We start from the raw sequence: 23762 nt of genomic DNA, 5'->3' as shown, positions 1-23762 counted from the left end.
AGGACTTCAGGATTCCTGTTATCAATAACCAGTGAAAGACAGAGATGCATAATGGGATTGATAAGATTGAACACTAGGAGAGGATGTGCTGACCCCAATACTTTCTTGCTCCACTGATTGGCAGATAAAGAGCAAGATTAATGCCAGTGGCACAAAAGACTGTCAGTTTTAGGAAGAAAGGCACTGCAATAGCAGTCAGATGAAACAATAGAAATTAGGGAGGAATGACAAGTTACAGAACAAAGGGCTGGGCATTTACCAGGACTACATACCCTCAGAGCAGCATGGTGCAATGATCCAAGCACATGACTCAAGGCCAGGAGCTCCTGCATTTTGATGCCAACATTGAGAATAGCCACCCATTAAGGCCTTGGACAAGCCATTTATCCTCTCAGCCTTTGTTCCTCCCACATCTCTAAAATGACAGTACTCACCTTGTGGGGATGTAAGGGGATTAACTAATGAGAGCTCAGTGATTAAAAGTGTTATTAGCCCCCCACCTAGCAAAGAGAAAATGTAGAAACTACCTTTGACAGCTTGAACTAAATGGCTGTTTAACTGAGAGCTCATTTTGCTTGGTCACACTGATTTGCACAGCAAGTATGTCCAGCTATTCTGTGAAAGAGTAAAACCAGCCTTTGCAATATCTCTGTTAAAATAACTAGCCTATTGACTGCTAGTCAGCAATGATGATTTTATACTTTCACGTATATCTTGAAAATTAAGGCAGAGGTAGACACCAAGACACTGCCCCTCCTTAGGGGCAGATCTTACAAGTATTACAGGGAATGGGCATGAAGCAGAGTCTATATTCTGATTGTGGCCAGACAACCATGTTTAACTGTATTCAGACACGTTGTAGCCTCCAGCCAGACCCTGGGATGCAGTGTGGGGGCTTTAGGCATACCACCTGCTTACTTTTAATCCGAAGCAAGCTACAAGATAGTTAGTTGCCCCAGTTTACCCAAGCCTATGTAGCAGCTTCTACACACACCATCATCCCGCTCTGCTGCCAGGATATGGGCATAGCTAGGGGTAAGAGAATTTGACCAGGACTTCCCCATGCCCATATGATACCTTATGGCTGTCTAGGTTCCTTGGAGCCATTGACAGATAGCATAAGCTACACTATGCCTACACTGGAATTGCTACAACAGCACAGTGTCAGCGCTGAAGCTGAACCGCTACAGCGCTTCAATGCAGACACTTAATAAAGCAACAGGGGGAGTTTTCCCGTCGCAGTAGTTAATCCCTCTTCCCAAGAGGCGGTAGCTAGGTCAATGGACGAATTATTCCATGGACCTAAGACTGTCTACCCCAGGTGTTAGATCGTCATAACTATGTAACTCATGGGTATAGATTTTTGCACCCCAAGTGACGCTGCTGGGTCAACTTAACTTTTTTAGTTTAGAACCTGGTGCGAGAGTAGCCTCTGAGATGCTCTAGGTTGCACCAGGGGACCAACCTGCCCTCCACCACCACTCCTGCACTATGCTCTCCACAGCTGAGGATCTTTGGCCCAGGTGCTCAAAAGGTATTTAGACAGATAACTCTCATTGAAATCAATGGGACATTAGGCATCTAAATGCCTGGGAGGATCTGGGCCCTAGTGTCTACCTAGACAACAAGCTAGAGCATGGATTAGTCTAGTATGGCCTGCCTCTCTTCATGCTACCTAGCTTCATATTAAGACCCAATCTGATCACAAGACCAGAGCATTTAAACTGTTCTTAAGCACGTTCATTAGACACTTGTCAGGTCCCCATATACACCCTGTTTATGATACATGGCATAAAGAAAAGTATCAAATCAATACTATAGCTAAAAGTCAAAGGAAGGATTTGGTGCAATTTCACCAAAGAGGAAGGAACATGGGAGTTTGAATACATTTGAGATTTGCCTGCAGTGAATGGCCAGGAAAATTATTGAGGAGATGTATGTAAAAAGGCACTAGCATGGTCAGATGGTCCAGCTGCTTCAACAGTGCAGATAATAAATGCTAACATTTTCCTTGAAGATTTGAAACAGAACAGCAGAGTCAACTGTATTAAAATGAAGTGCGCCACCATCATTGTTTATAGGACTGGGAAAAAGATAGCCAACTCCTAGATAATCTTGAGAGGAAAAAAAAAATCACTTCTTGTACCCAAAATTATTTACAATCATGGGCTGCTTGGCTTGGAAGAGGAAGACTCGCTGAGCCCCAATTTTTGTGGTTTCACAATCACATTTGCCTTTTGTGTGTGTGTGGTTTAAAAAGGTTCACCTCCTCCTCCCCCTCCTTAGTATGGGAAAAGGCCACAAAACGGAAGAGCAAATTGACTGTGCAGCCATAACAGGCAACAGAGAAATGGATTAAGTGAGAAGTAAAATTAAGAATTCCTGTAAATTTTTTAATTATAGTATCATAGGAATCACCTGCACTAAGCATTCAGAGAAAAGTTTGATTTAAGTTACTGTTCCTTTAAATTCAAAGTGAGTCTATTCAGGACAGATTGTTGTAATGATGCTGCGCACTTTTATAGAACAAACACTTGCGATTCTTAGAAATGGGAACAGTACATTTAATAATGGCAGTCTCAGTATACCTGACCTTTAAACAAAAAAAAAAACAAAAAACTTTAATGTAATGTTTGCAATGCCAAGTTTATAATACATAATATAAAATTGGCAGCACAAGTCCTATATTAAATTCTATAAATATTATAACCTGCATATAGTACATGCCATAGAGTTACAGTGTAGTTTTAACTTCTAATGCTCTTTTCAGATGAAAATAAAGCTCTCTCCAACAAACCGAGATGCACGTTATGCGTCTCTACATTCTTCAAGAGGGCTTTCAGAACTCCTAGGTGAATACCATCTGGTCCCCGCCACATATTGCAACAGCCACTCTTGCCTACCTGAAAAGCAACACATTGAGACTTTGGACAAGTCATTCACCTCTCTGTCCCTCGGTTTTTCCATTTGTAGAACAGAGATGGTGATGCTGACCCTTGATAGAAAGCACTCAGATCTACGGATGAAAAAAGTGTTAACACTAAAACTGCAACTGAGCACCATTTGAGTGGATTAGTTTTAGTGGCTATGAATTAAGACTGAATCTGCAAATAGGATCTTAAAGGTTACTTCTGTATATGAAATGTGGTATCCTGCAATAGATTCCCCCAACCGGGATGCAGTCCATTTGCATAATATTGCTTCTTTGCATATTCATCTCATCCCATTGCAAAAATCTATGATCCATTACCAAGGCTCAATCTGCGCTCATCTGTGTCGACAGTGTTTGTTACAAGCTGAATTCACTCCTTAACTGAAGGTTTATTTTGGTTCTAATGCTTTATCTTTAACTAGGACAGTCAAAATAAGCAAAACACCATCTCAAAAACAAACAGTCTCTATATCAAGCAAACTACAATTACCACCCAAAAGACAAATTTCCTCGCTCTAGATTGGCTTACAAAAAGGTGGCTTTTCTCTCTTTAGGAAAATGACTGCAGTTTGCTTCCAAGTTTCTCCTTATTTTACTCAGAGCTATGTAGTTTCCTTTCTTTCGCTAAAATGAAGTTGGTTTAAAATTAGTTGCATATTTTTATATATAGTTTTCTAGTAAGTGTTGAGATGAGAAAGTTCAAGTAGCAACAAGGCTTTTCAGAGGATTTTTTTTAAATTAAAATGGCTACAAAAACATTATCAAGGTAATTTTGAATTCTAAACTGGAAGATTGGTCTGAAATCAACAAGATGAAATTCAGTAAAGACAAGTGAAAAGCACTACACTTGGGAAGGAAAAAAAAACACACCAACATAAAGTGGGGAATAACTGACTAGGCACTAGTATTGCAGAAAAGGATCAACATGTTGCAGTAGATCACAAATTGAACATGAGCCACCAATGTGGTACAACTGTGAAAAGGGCTAATATTCTGGGATGTAATAACAAAAAAAAGTGTCATACGTAAGACACAGGAGGTAATTGGGCCTCTCTACTCATCACTGGTGAAATCTCAGATTTTTGGGTATCACCCTAGAGAAAGATGTGGACAAGTTGTAGAAAGTCCAGAGGAGAGCAACAAAAATTATTAGAGATAGAAAATCTGACCTATGAGGAAAGGTTAAAAAAATTGGCATATTTAGTCTTGAGAAAAGATGATTGAGTTAAGGGCTATTATAAAGAGGACAGTGATTATTTGTTCTCCCTGTCCACTGAAGGTAGGAAAAGATGCAATGGGCTTAATCTTCAGTAAGAGATTTAGATTAGATATTCAGGGGGCTGGGGGAGACACACGTAACTATAATAATAGTTCGCTCTGGAATAAACTTACCAAGGGAGGTTGTGGAAACCCCATCATGAGGAATCCTTACTAAGAACTGGTTAGGCAAAACACCTGTCAGGGTTGATTTAAGTATGCCTGGTCCTGCCTCAGTACCAAGGGGCAGAGAGGGGGAAGGGAAGGGAGACTGACTATACGACTTCAAGGGTCCTTCCTGGTCTGGGACTGGAAGCACTGTGGCTGTGTCTGTTGTTGGTATGGGATCCGGGTCCACTACCTCTGTCTGGGTCTCTGGTAACACAGACGGGGCCCCTGTGGACGGCTCAGGAACAGGAAGCTTGCCTGGTTTGGCTACGTGTAACCAACCATTTCCACTCTCTTGGCCCGCTTTACCTGGTTGGCCAAATCTTTCCCCAGTAGCATGGGGATGGAATAATTGTTATAGACTGCAAAAGTCCACATTCCTGACCAGCCTTTGTACTGGACATGCAGTTCAGCTGTAGGCAAGTCTACAGCTTGTGACATGAAGGGGTAAATTGTCACTTGGGCCTCTGGGTTGATGAATTTGGGGTCTACGAAGGATTGGTGGATAGCTGACACTTGTGCCCCCGTGTTTCTTCACGCAGTAACCTTCTTTCCGCCCACTCTCAAATTTTCCATTCGCTCCAAGGGTATTTGAGAGGCATCTGGGCCTGGGGATCTTTGGTGTGATGGTGGTGTAATGAACTGCACTCGGTTTGGGTTCTTTGGGCAGTTGGCCTTTATATGTCCCAGTTCATTACACTTGAAGCATCTTCCAGCTGACTGGTCACTGGGTCGAGGTGGGTTACTGGAGACTGATGAAGTGGAAGAATAGGCTGTCTGTGGCTTTCCTTGGGTTGTAGGAGGGGTCTTGGGTTGCCCTCAGTTGTAGGGTTTATTGTCGGTGTGCCCCCTGGGGTATTTATTCCCCTTGACAGTAGCTTTCTTGCTTTCTGCCACTTCCATCCATTTGGCTGCAATCTCCCCCGCCTCGGTGAGATTTTTGGGTTTTCCATCTTGTATGTACCGTGTTATGTTCTCAGGAACACCATCCAAGAACTGCTCCATTTGTATGAGGAGGTGCAGTTTGTCCAAGGATTTAACATTGTTTCCTGATATCCAGGCCTCATAATTTTTCCCAACGTAGTAGGCGAGTCTGGGAAATGGCACATCTAGTATCCACTTTTGGGTTCTGAAACGCCGACCGGCATGATCCGGGGTTATCTCCATTCTGAATCTGGCCTTGGTTTGAAACAGTTTATAATCATTCATTTTCTCCTTAGGTATTTCAGCTGCCACCTCTGCTAAAGGTCCACTGAGCTGTGGCCTCAATTCTACCATGTACTGGTCTTCAGAGATGCTGTACCCAAGACAGGCTCTTTCAAAATTTTCCAAGAAGGCCTCGGTGTCATCACCTGCCTTGTAGGTGGGAAATTTCCTGTGCTGTGGAACAAGTATTGGCGAAGGGTTGTTAGGATTGGCTGTGTTCTGTTGCCTAGCCTGTTCTAATTCCATGGCCTGTCGGTGGGTCTCCCTCTGGAGTTCTGTCTGTCTTCTGTAGGCTGCCTCTTCTTCTTCTTGTTTCCTTCTGTGGGCCACCTCTTCTTCTTCTTGTTTTCTTTTGTGGGCTGCCTCTTCCTTGGCTAGCTCTGCATTAATTAGTTCCATCGGTATCCTATGTTCATTTTTTTGTCCATGGCTTGTTGCCATGCTTGCTCCTATCTCAGGCTTCCCTTGGAACTCATGGTTCCTGCTTTCTTGTGCTGAGGCGCCCTCTGGTGTTTACTGCCTGAAATGCAGGTTCTCTGCCTCCTGGGGTCTGCCTAGCAACAGTGCCTTTTTTTTTTCCTCTAGCTAATCTTTTAAATGTAAAGTAAACCAGAAAAACCACTTTATTTGCATGTGTATTGTGCTGGGTACTTGACTCTCAATCGGAGTGCTATTGTCTAACAAAAGACCCTTTGTCAATCCTTAATGGTTCCTTCCTTAATATGCAAGCCAAAAACTGCAAGAGAGCGCAGAAAAAAAAATTCTCTCTGGCTCTGTTTAAAACCACCCTCTCTCTCTGCATAAAAGCCCTAGGAGAGAAAAACAAAATAATATTCCTACTGGCTTCTGGATTCTTGTCTATCCCACCGCTCCCACCATGTCATAACATTTCTTCCCAGATCTGGACCTTAGCGTCCAAAATATGAGTGTTAGCATGAAAACCGCCAAACTTAATTACCAGCTTAGATCTGATATCGCTGCCACCAGCCAGGAATTATACAGTGCCTAGCTCACTGTGGTCTCCCCTAAACCTTCCCTGGGGGACCCCCAGACTCAGATGCCTTGAGTCTTACAACAAAGGGAAATAACCCCCTCCCCTTGTTTCTTTGTTACTTCCTCCCAGGCTCCCCTCCCTGGACGACCCTAGGAGATTCCCTGCTTCAAGTCCTTGAAACACAAATACTGAGAGATCAAATCTCCCTCTCCCCTCACCCACAGGCTATGCAAAGTCAGGCTTAGTAAATCTAACACAAAGAGAGTTTCCCCCTGACTTCTTCCTCCCACCAATTGCCGGGTGAGCTGCAGACTCAATTCCCTGGAGTCCCCACTAAAGAAAAACTCCAACAGGTCTTAAAAAGAAAGCTTTATATAAAAAGAAAGGAAAAGACAAAATGGTCTCTGTATTAAGGTGACAATATACAGGGTCAATTGCTTAAAAGAAAAATGAATAAACAGCCTTATCCAAAAAGAATACACCCCAGCAACTACACACAAGTAAATACAAAAAACAATATAAACCTATTGTCTTACTATCCTTGTACTTACAACTTGGAAACAGAAGATTAGAAAGCCTGGAGATTCCTGTGGTCACTCTCAGAGCCGAGAAAAAAAGACAGACCAAGAACAAAGGACTCACACCCAAAACTTCCCTCCACCCAGATTTGAAAAAAAAAAGTCTTGTTTCCTGATTGGTCCTCTGGTCAGGTGTTTCAGGTTACTGTTTGTTAACCCTTTTATAGGTGAAAGAGACATTAACCCTTAGCTATCTGTTTATGACATTCCAGTCCTTCATTTCTACAATAATTCAGTTTAAAAAACCCAAACCTCATCTCTAAACCCCCCCAAAATAAGTCAAAGTGGCCTCGCACAGCTTTACCAGAGTGATTGACTAACTTTTGCATGTAGCTCTCTGAAATACCAAAGATCTGTCTAAAGAGGGTCCCGTAGTAAGTTCCTGCAAACAAAGGAATGCAGTGAATGAAAAGGGTAGAGGTCCTATCAAGCGCGCAGGCAGGGTATTTTCATAAGCATTGAAGGGAAGTAAGAGCACAAGTTCCATTGGGGAGGGGGTTAAGAATAATCAAATGGAACTTGCGCTCCTAAGTCTCATAAGCACTTCTGAAAATCCCACCCAGTGTTGGTAACCTATGCAAAGTCCCTCAGTCTCTAGCTCTCCAGTGCCCTATTTGGTATTAGCATTGACAGCACAAATGCATTGAAGAAGTTGTCAGGAGGAGGCTGGAGATTTTGGCAGCTGGATCGGGGGCAGCTGGATCTTTCAGTAAGCTACCGTGCATCTGAGGCCATTTTGGGGTAAGCACATTAGATAGCTATTTCTGCTCAAGTCATTAGGAGTGGAATGGCTGCATGTTGACATTAAGTTGTCATCTTTCGTTTTAGGAGCCAAAAACACTTTGCAAAGCTGAATAGAATGGCTCACACCTCTCAGCGCTATCATTTTAGGTTGGCTGCAGATTCCAGACAACATTGCTGCATGGGTTTACGTTCAGTTTGTTTGAATACTCCCTCAGATACCATAAAGGCTAAAAACCATGTATTTCTTTTAAAATGACAGTTTAGATTCTGGAGCACAATTCGACAGTAAGAGGAAGATTTTGTGGCAACATCCCTGTCCTCTAAGCAGTGCCATAACGAGGGCGAGGCTAGTGAGGCACTTGCCTCGGGCACACAAAGCTGAGGGGCGCAGAAAAAGAAAAAGTAAGTTTTTTAATTCTTATTTCATGAAAAATTATAAGCACATAATACGTACATTGTGTCATGCCAAATGTACAACATAAATGGAAAATAAATAGAATACACCCTACAGTAATTATCAAGTATTGGTTCTCAAACTGGTGGTTGCGACCCAGTTATGTGGGGGGTAGCGAGCCCTGACCCCGGCGCGCAGCTGCAATTTGCAAGCCCTGACCGCGACACGTGGCTGCAAGCCCCAACCTGTGTGGAGCTGCGGTGCTACAAGCCCCAACCCCTGCACGGGGCTACGAGCCCCCAACCCCGACACGGACACACAGCTGCCAGCCCGTGTGCTAGGCTGCAAGCCCCAACCCCCGACCCTTGCGCCAGGCTGCGAGCCCCAACCCCCGACTCCTGCGCGCGGCTGCAAGCCCCAACCCCCAACCCGGACTCCTGCACGTGACTGCGAGCCCTGACCCCAATCCCCACAGTTCATGATGCAAACCTTATACGTATTAGTTGATTTTGTACGCAGATCTTAAGGATTAAAATAAATAGAACGTTTATCATTATTATTCTTGTTATTTAAAAAAATAAAAACAAAGTAACTACTATGAAGTTATATGGAGGGGGAGAAGGCACAATTTTATATTCTTGCCTCGGGCGCAAAAATAGCTAGTTACAGCTCTGCCTCTAAATCACACAATATAAGGATCCCTGCTATAAAATGGATGGACTGACTAGGCTGCCACTTAAATTTTTTTTTGAGGCCTATATGGAATAGGATTAAGCTACATTTAAGAACTCCTTGAGCCGTGTCTTAGTGGTCACCTGAGTACAGATCCTCGCTCACCTTTTAACAATCTCAGTCATGTCTTGTCAAACAGCAGCAGTCTCCTCAGCTGCAATATGCCCTGCCAACCACTTCTCTTCACTTTTAAACATTTTTTGGAAAAGATCAGCAGTTGCTTATTTGTTACTAAGTCCTCCAAATCCTTTTCATCTTCTTATATTTGCATTGGCCAAGTTTCTAAACCCATATTTATTTTGCCTTATGTTATCCCTTTACACTGCTTCCTCAGCAGGAGGGGCAAGGAGGTCCATTATATTATGAAGTTACATTATTTCAGGCCACTAGCTTTGACTGGATGCATTTAGAAACAGGCAGGAAGTGTGAAATTAGCCCAGTCCTATAACAGCCTTGTGGCAGATTCACAAATGCAGGGTGCCCATGCTTCAAGAAGAATCCAACCCTACAAATACTTCTGCTGGCTATGGGGTCTTTTTGATGGCAGAGAGGTTCCTACGATAACCCTCACTTTTCTGCCAGTATCAATAGAGAGACCAGGGGCAATCCCAGCCCACACAACTGATCCCTGGCCAGGATTTAATCTGCATTTAAAGCAGTTCAGTTTACACTAGTGCCTCTAATATGCATCTAAGGACCAGCAGTGAATGTGGCAGCCCCAAGATCAGGAGTGGGAGGGAGTGGGGAGCACAAATGTGAGATTTACAGCAATCTTGTACCTCACCAGTGCTCCTTAACCAAAGCAGAGAACAAGGCCTTATGTATTTTTGAAGATTGAGACCATTAAATCACTCATCACAAATATGGAAAAGAAATAGCAGCTGGGAATCCAAGACAGGGCTGAGCACAACCTGTCAAGACACCATGGAGTTCCACGGGAATTTGGCTGCTGATTTTGAGGTTGCACAGAGCAGAACGTATGCCATAAATGATCACTCCATTATGATGGTTTCACTCTAGTGAAACGATCAACACTTTACACCAAAAACAAGTAAATGACTAAGAAAATTACAGTCCAAAGAAGAGCTTCCACCCTTATTTCCTTATTCTTGTCAGTACAGCATATACACACATACAAGCATGAAAACAATGATGTGCATAGGCACACACGTATAATTTGTGTATGTTGTGAAAAGTTTGCATATTAGACACTTTTCAGTCAGACTTTTTTTTTGTAAACCAGCATTTTGTAACCACAACATCCTGTTTTACTAGTTCTATTTATTGAACCTGCCAGGACTATAAAATGCTAAAAAAGAGTCCGATTAGCTCTTCTTAAAAAAAAAAAAAAAGGAAGTATAGAACTCAGTTTTCTATGCAAGAGAAACAATATTGTTTTAAATATGCTAAAAATACATATACTTAGTAAAGATTCCATTGGGTAAGCCTGTATTATTATACTTGTATGCTGTATTAGCTTCCTGGGAAGGTTTGCATTCAAATAGAGTTTTAGAACAAACAGATGTTTAAGCCAAAAAGGAGATGTGGGACTCCATGTGGTTTTAAAAACTTTTAAACTTTTAACTCTAGATACCTGTAAGTATGTACAAGATTTCAAAATGCAGTTACATCTTTTTTCAGTCCTGGAAATGCAATGTCAGTGAAAGGACATTCAGTCTACAGAGATTATTCTTTCCTCCTCTCCCCCCAAAGAGAAATTATATATTTCACAATACTTCTAACACCACTGGGCCCTTACGCCTAATAAAATATGGCAAGAGTTTGAAAAATAGAATAAAATAGCAGTTTTGGAAAACTTCCCATAGCTATGCTATCTTTAAAGCTCCACTTAACAATGAGCACGGTTAGATCAATAATATGAGCTATCAAGGCAGATGCAATAGGTAGTATCCAAGTCCTATATCTAATGTCCTCAAACAGCTAGAGGTCCAAAAGATAAATATCTTGGATTTTGATATTATGTATATTTATGACAGTCACTAAGACTTACTACCTAGAATACTGAATGGATTACATGGTTAAACTTTTAACCCTCTCTATTTGCCATGACCTTTCAACAAGCTAGTTAAAATACTTGAAATGGAAAATGCTTAGGAGTGTCTCACTAAGTATACAGGTCAGGTGTATTTCATAGCTGGAGTATATTTTGGGCTCAATAAGAGAACAGATTTTTCAGTTCAGCTGTCTGAAGTATCTGGCCTTTGCGTGAACCAAGGCTTTCAGGTCCCACCCATACCACGACCACAAACTTCACAAGCACAGACAGTCCCAAGACTTGGTATTTCAGTCACTCACTTAGCTAGATCGTACAGCGGCAAATTTCTACAGAGCCTAGGTTAATTTGCATGGCTATGTTTGTGTGTCTAATCACAGAGGCGAGTGCAAGTAGGGCTTTTATAACCACACAGTTTGCTTCCTAAAGTCTTGGGCCTGGTTTACACTTGTGTACACACAAGTAGTCAATGGAGGAATTCTTCTGTCAATCTAGCAACCATTGCTCCGAGAGTTGGATTAACCATATGGATGGAAGCATCTTCATTATGCTGTTACAATGGCGCACCTGCAGCGCCATAGCTGAGCTGCGGTAGTGTAGACATATGCTTTACTGACTTGCTAGGATCTGATTTTTAAGGTTATTGGCCCCCACAAATGCCTATACTTGGATCCATGACTGACCATTTGTACATGAACTGCAACAACACTGGAGCACATATGCCTGCAGGCCATCAGTTCCATTGCTTAAAATGGAGAGTTTATAAATTCATTAAAAACTAGGTAGGAAGCAGACTGCAGTTTTATAATTAAGTAATTCAATAGCAACCGTGATTCAGCAATGGGAGCCCAAACCTGCCTGCTCCCCCATGCCACTGGCATACACAAGAAGGTGTATGTGCAAACATATAGTTGACTTAAGATTTGGCCTTATATCTCATAATGCGGTATCAGGGTGAGGCTAACTAGGGTTCCTAGGATCTGGATTAATGGAGAAAATACCTGCAGTAACACTGATATCTTGTACTGCATGGGAGAAACCCAAACACACATACACACACTTCTGAAAGTAGCTTTTAAGCGTTCATAATGACACGGCTCCTGAGAAAGTGGGGATGGAATGATAACGTAAGCCAAGATTCCTGAATGCTAGTCATAGGCTACAAATATTTCAAGATCAACATCTTTAGTGTGGAAAAATAAAATCTGTTAAGTATCTACTTTTACAGCCCCCAGTACCATTGTATCGGAGCTCTTCAAACTTTAATGTATTTATCCTCACAATACTCCTATGAGGTAAGGAAGTGCTATTTCCTCCTCCCCCATCTGTAAAATGGGGATAACGAGGCACAGACACGCCAAGTTCACAGAGGAAATCAAATCCATGGCAGAACAGGGACTTGAATCCAGGTTTCCTAAATTCTAGGCTAGAGCCATAATCACTAGACCATCCACCCAACTCCAAGACACAGAATACAGATTATATGGGTTTTTATGTGCTACACTCAACTCAGCTAATTCTGCATCTCCCACTCCCCTCCCCCATGAAGATGTTAATCTAAAACAGTTTGAGGAGAGTGAAAGGAGAAACAAACCTCCCCACTCAAGTGAGATTTCTTAAAGGAGAGGCCGGTTCAGCCACTGTCTGAGCAAACCCCACTGAAGTAGTTAACGGAGTGCTACCAAAGCTGCATTTAGACCCTGGTCTGTGCTGAATGTAACTAAACCCTTAGTACATTCTCCTTCAACAGGCGGAGTCTGTGCAGCTTCCCCCTGCCCCCTTCTACCTGGAAAGACACCAGAGTTCTAAGTCTAAGTTTCAAACACAACCCATCTGTTTTTCTGTATAGATGTATAATACCAAAAGTTAGTGTCCCGTGTAACAAAACTTATTTTGAGCAACAGTGGTCAAATGTTACAACTATAGACAAAAATAGCTCAAGTTGCAGAAGGTCATATGAAGGACAAAACTGGTCTAGAGAACAAGTGAGCTTGCAGAGCCTACACATTACATATATATCACTTACCTTCCCTTGCTTGATATGAACTTGAGACTTTTGGCTGTTGCAATTTTTTAGTTTTGTATTTAACTAAAGCAAAGCTGACAAGATACCACACTGCCAAGATATTGCTTCTGCTCCTATTTAATCTCAAGACACTTCTGTTCCTCCATTTTACTGTCCATTGTAACAAAGTTAAATACAAATACACACACTCAAACTACCGTTGGGCAGAAAATTCAAGAAAAAGACAATTCCTTTTAAATTATTCCTGCTTTTTAAGCTACTTCTACTGTAAGTCAGAGTTCTTTGGAAAAGTTGCTTAGTCAGTGTTCCTGGAAAAGAAGCCAATGCCTTATGAAAAGTTTCAAAGGACAACAATTTTCATGAAAATGGGATTTTGGTGCCATTTCCCTGCCTGAAGTAGGCAGTCATGGAGGAAGTACTTGATTTAAAAAACAAAAACAAACACACACACACACACACACACACACACACACACACACACAAACCAACCCTCCCCTCCCCCCCAAAAAACACCCCCACACCCCATACACACTAAAATAGACCACTTACCTTTCTAGAAGGAGATATTGGAGTGAACATTTAAGAATGGGTATTCTGACTAAACACAGCTACCCACACGTGAGAAGCCTGTCCAAGAATTATGGTCTGAATGAACTCAAGTTAACTGAACAAAGATTGAATGTATTGTGGCCAAAGACAATCAGGAAAAAAACAAAGCCCTGAATAGAAAGCAAAAAAGTCATCTACTCTACAATTCACTCAACAGAGTAAGCTGTGGTTTACCTATGGAGTATGTTTTTAATGAAGTGCTGTCCACACTATTATAAATTTTGTCTGTAATAGACAAAAACAATATTCCAAGTCAGGGACCAAGTACTATTGTCTAATGTATGTACATCTTCCAGGTACTTTAATGGATATTGTACATTTGTCAAAGGGCAGAACCTGGTCCCAAATGAATTCAAGTCACTACACTTTTCCCTGGTTATAAGGGGACCCTGTGGTATTATAAGAGCTCTGAAGGGGACTGAGATTTTGGGAAAGCTGGGTAATGCAGAAGTGGAATGATGGAACTAAAGAGATGTAGAAGTTCTTCAGTCTGAAGAAATTCTCCCTATTAAAAAACTTTCCAGTTTTTTTGTTTGTTTTTTAAAAAAGGGAAGTCAGTTGGTGAAGTTTCCTAACTGCAAGCAGTCCAAGTATATAGAACAAAAAGAACTTGCCAGGAGTTCAAGCCATTTTAATACCAGGATTGTTTATTCTGAAAAATACTTCAAACTAAATCTAAAATTTCAACACTTAACATTATTGGCTGTTTGAGGACATTCCTCAGACAGATATCGGATTACAGGACACTGGCAGAAGGGGGAACAAATACGGGTCACTTTTGAAGCATGTCACAGCACATCTGTTTCTATTAATTTGTTTCCCTTTTCACCTCTTAGTTTCAATGGATATTAAATGTTTGTTAAAAATTAGTTATTTGGGCTTTTAATGGACAAAATGCACAACACTATCTTCTTGCCTGTTATACATTTTATACAAATACATCTGTTTTTGATTAACTTATGCTTCTATTTTAAAATATGAATAAATTATTCTCCCTTCCTCAAACTCACCCCAGAAAAGCCTGGAAAGGCAGCTTTCAGACTTATTCATTCAGGAAGAATATACAGTGGTTTCCTTTCCAAATGGTTCTTATTTGACTGCCCCCAAAACTACCAATTTAAAGGGCTGGTGCACATTTCTGGTCACCCAAAATTGATGAAGGAAACTACTGAAAAAAACAGTACTTTGTGTATAAGCTGAAGTCCTGTTCCTATAGCAGGGGTCAGCAACCTATGGCACATGTGCCAAAGGCGGCACGTGAACTGATTTTATAGTGGCACACTGCTGCCAGCCTGGGGTCCCAGCCGACGGCCCTGTTCAGCCCGCTGCCGGCCTGGATGGACAGAACCCCAGGCCAGCAGCGGGCTGAGCGGTGCCAGCAGCCAGGACCCCGGCTGGCAGACAGAACCCCAGAAAGGCAGCGGGCTGAGCAGCTCAGTCCGCTGCCGGCCTGGGGTCCTGCCCCTACTCAGCCCGCTGCCAGTCTCGGGTTCCATCCATGGCCCCTGTAAATGTAAAAAATGTATTACTGGCATGCAAAACCTTAAATTACAGCGAATAAATGAAGACTTGGCACACCACTTCTGAAAGGTTGTGACCCCTGTCCTATAGCTTATAAAGAATAAATTTGTGGGTTTAGAGGAAAGAGGAGGAGAGATAAAAGAAGATAGTCTGAGCATGTGCTTTGAGGTTCACTGTATGTCTATTAGATCACTAAATCCATTCCAATGGACTCCTGGAGCATGTAGTAGGAGAAATCAACCCATCAAACCCTCATTGACTCCAGGGATTTACAATACAAGATAACATCCTTGAAGACCAAAGTACATTAGGTTACTCACCTTCCCTCATTAACTTGTACTTTGTCACCTTGACATGGGAAGTTTTCAATGTAACCTAGACTGCAGTTGACTCGTGTCCAATCTGGTTGACATATAGCCAGGAAGTGGGGCCGCAGTCTACCTATGGAGTACTTGGCAATATCCGTCAGGGATTGGCTAGCCGCCGCACCAAAAATGAAGGTCCCAATGGCTTTGTAAATAGTGGCTATGTAGTTATTTCTGACAAATGAATTCGAGTGCAAACAGTTATAATAGACAGACAGGCCTTCTCCTACGATTATCTGAAAAACAGAGATAAAGACAAGTTAAATAGAGAAACACACCTATGTCTCCTTAGAGGAAAAAAATAAACACAAAAACCAAAAAAACCACACAAACAATCAACAGTTGTCGTAAATCTCATCAATATTTGTGTAATTTCCTGTTTTAAATCTTGTACAATTGTTAAGCTGGGGGAAGCAAAAATTTTCTGGGAGTCACTCAGAAGTATAAATTCCAATGGCTGAGCCAACGTAATTTTAAACAGCTTTAATATAAAACAATATAGTTTGTTCTCATTCTCTGCCTTATATTCAGTTGTAATTGTGATGGTTTTAATAGAAACACTGGAAACTTGAGTCTTTTTCCTCAGAGAAAAAAAACAAACCCCCTCCCCACCTTTCCCACACTACTTCACACTCAATTTGATGAGTAGCCCCTTCCCAAGAGACATTTAATTCTAAGTGAACTTTCCGTTCATTCTTAGCCTTCTTCTGAACAGAATTTATCAGCTATGCCAGAAGCATGGTTTTCGGAAGTAACAACCTTAATTGAAAAGGCTGAATCTGAATACTTGTGCCAGAGGTGCTAAAGGCCAATTCTGTAAAATGGGAACCTCCTATTCCTCAGTTAAATATAATCTTTAAAGACAGGTTTCCTCTAGGAAGCTAAGTTTTAATAAAAATATTGAGAATGCTTCACATATCTGATTTTTTTCTATTTTTGGCATCGTAGTGGTAGAACAAAGTATTCTCTTGTGTTCATAAAACCAAGAGGTTTTCAGTGTTTTCTCCCTTCACTTCAGTCTCTTGTGGGAAATGGGTAAAAAGTAATTTTGTTATAAATATAAAACTACTTAATCCAATGTCATTATATACACAGTTACAGGTGAGAAAGAAGCAGAAATGTTGGATTTGAATCATCAGTCAACCTAGTGAAAAAAAATCCGATGAACAAAAGAGACCCATCCCACTAAGGCAACTAACGTAATGGGAAGTTTTTTCCTTCCATGCACACATGGAAAGCTGTTTAGAAATGACTGAAAATAGTTTGAATTATGCTAATTAACAAAATTCAGTATTGTTCTACTTCTGAAGACATATTTTTAAGGATCAAGAAAAGCAGGGCTTGATTTTCTACTGCTTTGCACTTTGTCTAGTTGTTTAGACCTGTGCAAAATAACTGTAAAATGCTGCCACTCTGATTTACACTTACTTTTTACAGATGTAAGTAGCTACAAGGTGCAAGGCAATGGATCAACCATGTGTATAGGACTGACAATTTTTACACTCAGCATCAGAGCAAGATGTAAGTTAGGCTTTGTCAACATGGAACCTGAATGACAAAACATTTGTTTTTCCAGGGTATTAAACGCCACTCCTCTACTCCCCAAACAATAAAAATTTTGCCAACAAAAAGAGCTAGTGTGAACAGCGTTTTGTCAGCAGGAGAGCTCTCTCCTGACGACAAACAGTGGCTACACTGCGTGCCTTTTAGCAGTGTGGCTGTAGCAGCAGAGCTGTAGCTGCACAATTGTGTCACTAAAAGGTGCGTAGTGTAGACATACACTTAGTGAACTCATTGAATGTGAAACATTACTTTTAGCACAACAAAAATGTTAGCAATCTCTTTCCTACTATCTATCCCATAGGACACGTGCTATCCACTTCTGTGGAACAAGACAGTTAACAGCTTCGGGGATAGATGGGTGGGCAAGAAGGAGTCTGTATCAATTTTGCTGCAGAGCATACAGTCACATGCCACCCTCACCCAAACAACCAAATCAAAACACAGAGACTCCTGGTTGGAAGATATTCAGTAAGGTGCAAGTGGACTTAGTCTTGTGGCTCACATTACTCTACCCAAAATTTTAAAAATTCTTTATAAACAGGTTGTTCAGTTGCAAGACCGCTCCTGTGTGTAAAAGGTATTAAGCCATACCTGTTTTTTCCCTCACATTTTAACATCTGTGGATTGTAGCCCCAATATTTCAGAAGCCAATTACATTACTATTGTAGTAGTATCACCCTTTAAAATAAAATATACTTCAAATTGCTATAATACAAGTAAAGCATTACTGCAATTCCCAGACTGGATATCTTGCTGTCTAGTTTTCCTGATCTGGAAATGCTAAGCAGCATTTCCCTAAACAGGCCCCACTTCAGCAATGTACTTAAGCAAGTGTTTAACTTCAGAAATAGGACTACTCCTATGCTAGAAGTCAGACACATACTTGAGAACCTGACTGATTCTGGGCCCCAGTAAAGAAAGGCCCAGTAGTGCTGTTTAGGGGACTGATCCAAATGACCACTGAAGTCAATTGGGAACCTTTCCATTGACTCAAATGGGTGCTGGATCAGACCCTCAGAGATCCCATTTTCATCTGGAAGGATGTTGACTGTCTGGGGGCCTGTGTGTGCAAGTATGTGAGCATGGGGCACAGAGGGCCCACAGGGAAGAGGGAGGGAAGCACAGGATATATTACATACAAGTACACAAAGGCACTCCAGTTATAGGTTTACAACCCCCTTTCGTTTAAGTTAGGATCAAACAAACACACACACACACAGAAGACTTTAATATTAAAGATGAAGTTTGTATTTAATGAAAGCTGTATTCATTTTGCTTTGTGCTGGCAGCTCAAATTCTGTTCCCTGTACCACTAAAAGACATGAAAATCAAAGGGGTTACTTTGATTTACACCAGCAAAACAGAGGTCGGGGTTTTGAAAGCTCTTAGTGAAAAGTTTCTCCTCACACAGCCAACAAGTTGCATATGAAAAAAAAATTAAATTACAATTAGCAGTTCTTGAACAGCCAGTGGCAGTGGCTTCCAAGAAGTGACTTTATCTGTGAAAGCAAGTAAAAAGTTATCTTATTGTGGACACTGGCTGTGATTCTGATCTCATCCTGCTGAGAACTAGAACCCCACTGAAGTCAATGGGGCTACATCAGTGTAAAGAGAAATCAGAGCAGAGCCCTGGACCCACTTTCCTCCTTTAGTAAATGGTGTATACAGCCTGAGGAGAAATTAACAGAACCAGAAAAAAAAAAACAAGACACGATACTTTGTTTTCAACATTACTGCTTCCTCCTGCTAAGCCTGCTTTAAAAAAAAATCTGGTGGGAAGTCTGTTCACCCCCTTATAAGATGGCTGCTGACATCACCAGCAAGCGGATCAGAAAAAAACTGCTACTTTTCAAGTTTGCCAGTTTACTATTAGCCTAGAGTTATCCTAGTTATTTGAAAAGGAAGAGTTGAACACTTCACTTTCAGAAATGTTGACGTTTTATCTGTGGCCAGAAGTCCTTCTCATCAATGGGCTCACGCCCTACCCCCCCCACCAAAAAAAAAAAACACAAAAACCAAAACACACAACACACTCCCACAAATGCACATGCTTAAAGTTAAGCGTGGAGCGGTCCTATACGCAAAAGGTCTGCTCCTAAAGCAGCAGGAAAGGTCCAGGGGATAAGGTGCCAGATTGGGACATGGCAGCCCTGGCTACTAGTCCCAGCTCTGACACTTAGCTTAAGATGAAGATTGGAGATCTTTATATTACCAAAAAAAAAAAAAAAAAAAAAAAAAAAAAAAAAGTGTGCCAGGCAACTACAAGTAAAGTTTTATGCAGGAATCTGGGTGAACTCTATGGCCTGTGTTATGTACGCTATAAAACTACATCTGCAAGTGTAGCCATGCCCTTAGAGCGCTGCGAGGTAAACCTGCCTTCGTAGAGCACAGTAGGGAAAGCGCTGCAGTCTGTCCACACTGACAGCTTCAAGTGCACTGGCATGGCCACATTTGCAGTGGCATTGGGAGCAGCTATCCCAGCATGCAAGTGACTGCAACATGCTTTTCAAATGGGAGGGGGTGGAGTGTAACAGGGAGTCTGTTGTGTCTATGGGGGGGGGGAAGAGAGAGAGTGTGTTAGCATGTTGTATTGTAAGTTCAGACTCCCCTCCTCCTGCCTCTCTCTCACTCATTCAAAGCAAACAGTAAATAAGCAGCCAGCTTCTACGAAACGGAGCTTTGAAAGGGCATTTCCACATTCCTGCAGCTGATTTCACAACGACGACAAGAGTGGCCACTTGACTTAAGGGGATTATGGGATGTTTCCAGAGGCTGATCGCAGCACAGTAACGCAACATCTCGTTAACACTGGTGCCGTGGCGCTCCAGCGGGGGCACAGCAAACGTTATTCCACTTGCAGAGGTGGAGTACCAGCAGTGCTGTAGCCGCGGAGTCAGAGCGCTCTACGTGCCTTGCCAGTATGGATGGGGAGTGAGTTAGGGTGCCCAGGGCTGCTTTACTGTGCTCTAACTCACAAGTGTAGCCAAGGCCTAAATGATTATAATGGGTCCCTTTTGCCTTTAAAAAAATCTATCAATCCCCCAAAAAGTGAGAGTTTGACAATTCTAAGCTTGATATTTATCTGTAACCTTTCAGATTTTAACTTAGAGCACCTCAGACATAGGCCGTTTTAAATTTAAGCATTTCAAGAAAACACTTGTGCTTTACAGAGGAACAAAAAGACTAGGACTGTCGATTAACCACAGTTAACTCACACGATTAACTAAAACAATTAATCATGATTAATAGCACTGTTAAACAACAGAATACCAATTGAAATTAAATATTTTTGGGTGTTTTTCTACATTTTCAAATATATTGATTTCTATTACAACACAGAATACAAAGTTTATAGTGCTCACTTTATATTATTTTTTATAATATTTGCACTGTAAAAATGAAGAAATACTATTGTTCAATTCACCTCATACAAGTTCTGTGGTGCAATCTCTTTATCACGGAAGTGTAACTTGTAGATTTTTTTGTTACAAACTGCACTCAAAAACGTAAAACTTTAGAGCCTACAAGTCCACTCAGTCCTACTTCTTGTTCAGCCAATTGCTAAGGCCTTGTCTACACTGTCACTTTACAGTGCTGCACCTTTCTCATTCAGGGGTGTAAAAAACCACCCCCAAGTGCTGCAAGTTTCAGCGCTGTAAAGTGGTAGTATAGACAGCGCTGGGAGCTACTCCCCTCATGGGGTTGGGTTTTTTACAGCACTGAGAGAGCTCTCTCCCAGCCCTGGTGCCGTGACTATACAGCCATGTTAAAGTTGTACAAAAAAATTGAGGGAGTTCCACGATACTTGCTTTAAAACGGTTAAAAGCGTTGAACTGCTTCTAGAGCAGGCAGCATTAACTATAACCAGGGTAATAAGTATTGATGCTGACGGTAGTCTTTTGCACCAAGCCAAATTTTATCCTTGATGTAAACAAAATACCGAATGCAATAGCATGTGAAGAACCCACTCTTATTCACCACTCCTGCTTATTTGGTGTAAATTAAGTTTTACATCTACTACAAGCTACTGTTTGCAATCAATTCTGACTGGTAGCCTCCGTCTTCTACTCTTCAGAAGTCAGAATTTACAGCTTTGTTTTCTCTATATGGAAGTATCAGACCATTGGGTGGCAAATTAGTACTTAAACTGAAGCAGTTGTCTCAAGCTCTTATATTTTAGAGACACTCTCAGAGAACATACAAGATTGCAGTACATTTTACTTTCTGGTTTAAGATATATACTTGTAACTAGGAAAAGGAGCCATTAGTCCCGTAATGCCTCAAATGTGAATAAGACATCTATAATCAAAATATATGTGCCACTGTCATGACAAGGTGTTCACTTTCTGATGGAATTTATTAATTGGGGCCAATAAGAAACCTTTAGGTATCCTGACCCAAACAAACACGTTACTTTAACTCCACTTGGAGTAAGGACAGAGGAGTTTGTCCTTGTTTTCAAGACGAATGCACTGCTTTAACCAATATATTAATCTAGTAATAAATCATTTATACCCCCCCACTCCCACCTACTAAAATTGAATGTAATGGAGAAAAATAGGTTTAACTTACAATGATTACATTGAAAGGAACAATTATTCCTGCTAACAACTCATAAGAAATGGTGTCATCTTTGATAGGGTACTGGATAGATTCATCACTACAGAAAACTCCTCTCTGGAAGGGGATATGCCTCGCAGTGAGAATGGCAAAAGGCAGGCCCGCTAGCAAAAGGAATAAAATTAAAATATTACACAGGAAAATTCAGAAATTTTAATCAGAAACACTATCCAAGCATTTTCCATCAGAGAGAAATAAGTGCTCAAAAGGAAAGAAAAAACATGCAGCAAGTCAGAAGGTTATAGGTTTGGGGTTTTTTACCAAAAGGCTGTTTTCTAGGCTTCATGGCCCTTAGCTGAAAATTGCTAGTGTACATGTTCATAAGCGCAGAGAAGGACAGAATAATCAGAATTTCCCTCCACCCTCACCAGTGTACTGGCTGTGTATCCAGTATAAAATATTCCAAAAATAGGACTCTTTGAACAGTTTTGAGGCATCTGTTAAGTTGACCAGTGTGCCTCTTCAGCGCTGATCCTACTCTTAAGCAAGGTCCAACTGGCCCTTTATTCTCTGGCCAACTCCCCAACTCCAGAGAGTGCAAATTGTTTCATTTTATTTTCACCAAAGCAGGGAGGTTGAGGGGAGGTAAAGCAGCTGGGGGGGTGGGGTGGAAGAGGAGGGAAGAATGCTTTTACACATGCTTTCCCCAGTTCATGCATACTGGATAGAGCTATGGAACAAACATGGTCACTATCTGTGCTGGAAGCCTTCAGGAGTCAACATTTACTAAAAAACACTTTTAAAATCACCTTAATCATGATGATATGATCTACAGAAATTGCCTGGTCAGAGGTGTGCAGAAGCTTCGGCAGTCATATCGAAAGCCCAGGGTGGCATTTTTACTAGGTTTAGTTCTTTGATCAGCTGGCTCTACAGAGGTTCAGAATAGGTTAAAACTCAAAAACACTAAGTCACCATAGTCCCTCTTTAGCTGTCTGGGGATAGAAATTATTTCTTCTTCCAGTATGTAAAACAGTGAGTAGTAAAATAAACCCCAAAATTGGATGAATTGGAATTTGGGAGTGGCGGGAGAGAGAAGTGATTAAGCAATGGAAATGAAAGATTAAACTAATCAACTGGACAAATTAAAAATAGAAGGAGGTTAATTCTCCCCTTACCCTGGTCCCATGTAAAGACCTAGTGACTCCCCAGCTGGTGATGTGAGAGCACTTTATTCTATGCTCCATTTTGGATGTTTCTCAGTATAAAGCCGTGACCAAGACTCCAAGTAGCATTTACAACAGATGTTCTGATCTAGCATGAGGCAACAGATCAGGTCAGCAGCAATCCTGCTCTTCAGTCCCCTCACCAGGAAGGAATGAAATAGTGGAGGGAATTTTCTGTCAGACATCTCTCAGTCTTTCAATCAGAGAGGAGGAAGAACTTTGCCACCCCGCCAAGAGAAACATCCCTCCTCTGTGAGAGAGGGAAGGAACCTCCAATCCCTCTGTAAGGGCCCAGAAGGAGGAAACTGACAGCAGGTAGGCATGGGAGGGGCAGGTAGGCATGGGAGGGGCAGAAGAAGAAAAGAAGCCAACAACAGAACATTGGAAGAGAGCAAAGTTGTGTGGCTGGGGGTGGAAGATTGGAAGCCTCTCCTCCCCCTCCCCCACCCACACTTTGTGCTACAGAAGTCATTAAGTTCACAGTGAAGAATATTTAAGTGCCCAATATATTGATTTAAGAATTTTGCTCACTGCAGCAAACTACAGTCCCTCATGCAAGTTACAGAGGAGAGCGCTGCTTACGAGAATAGGCAAGCAAAAACCACACACAAGGGACACTGATAATGAACGTATTCCTTTGATGCTGAAAAAGTACCGCCTTGAAGAGGTCTGTCTGAGATAATGTTTTTCCATCTACTTAACCAAATAGTTCTGTGCTTATCACAATGGTATCCAAGCATCCTAACAAACCTATGAGACCTTGTCTGTACAACACTGAGCTTCTTATCTGTACTTTAGTCAACAGGAAACACCCGCAAGATTCAAACAAATAATGGCATTGAGACAAATACAAAATCAAGCACTCTAGTAACT

The 23762-nt window shown here is 41.5% G+C and overlaps 1 protein-coding gene across 2 annotated transcripts in view; it reads right to left on the bottom strand.

Moving 5' to 3' along the window:
- The window catches only part of PLPP1 (phospholipid phosphatase 1), a 121349-nt gene that overhangs the window by 54581 nt on the left and 43006 nt on the right, over positions 1–23762 (bottom strand). Inside the window, exons 2-3 of one of the 2 annotated variants that reach the window (XM_030567545.1) lie at positions 21676–21827; positions 15496–15776 (exon numbers count right to left, since the gene is read on the bottom strand). In XM_030567545.1, the coding sequence (XP_030423405.1) occupies positions 15496–15776; positions 21676–21827 (433 nt within the window). The remainder of the gene's footprint in view (positions 1–15495; positions 15777–21675; positions 21828–23762) is intronic. The other variant, XM_030567544.1, reaches the window with a different exon arrangement.

The sequence above is a fragment of the Gopherus evgoodei genome, chromosome 6 (genome assembly GCF_007399415.2).
Source record: "Gopherus evgoodei ecotype Sinaloan lineage chromosome 6, rGopEvg1_v1.p, whole genome shotgun sequence".
NCBI classification, from domain to species: domain Eukaryota; kingdom Metazoa; phylum Chordata; order Testudines; family Testudinidae; genus Gopherus; species Gopherus evgoodei.
This window is presented reverse-complemented; position numbering and strand designations above follow the sequence as displayed.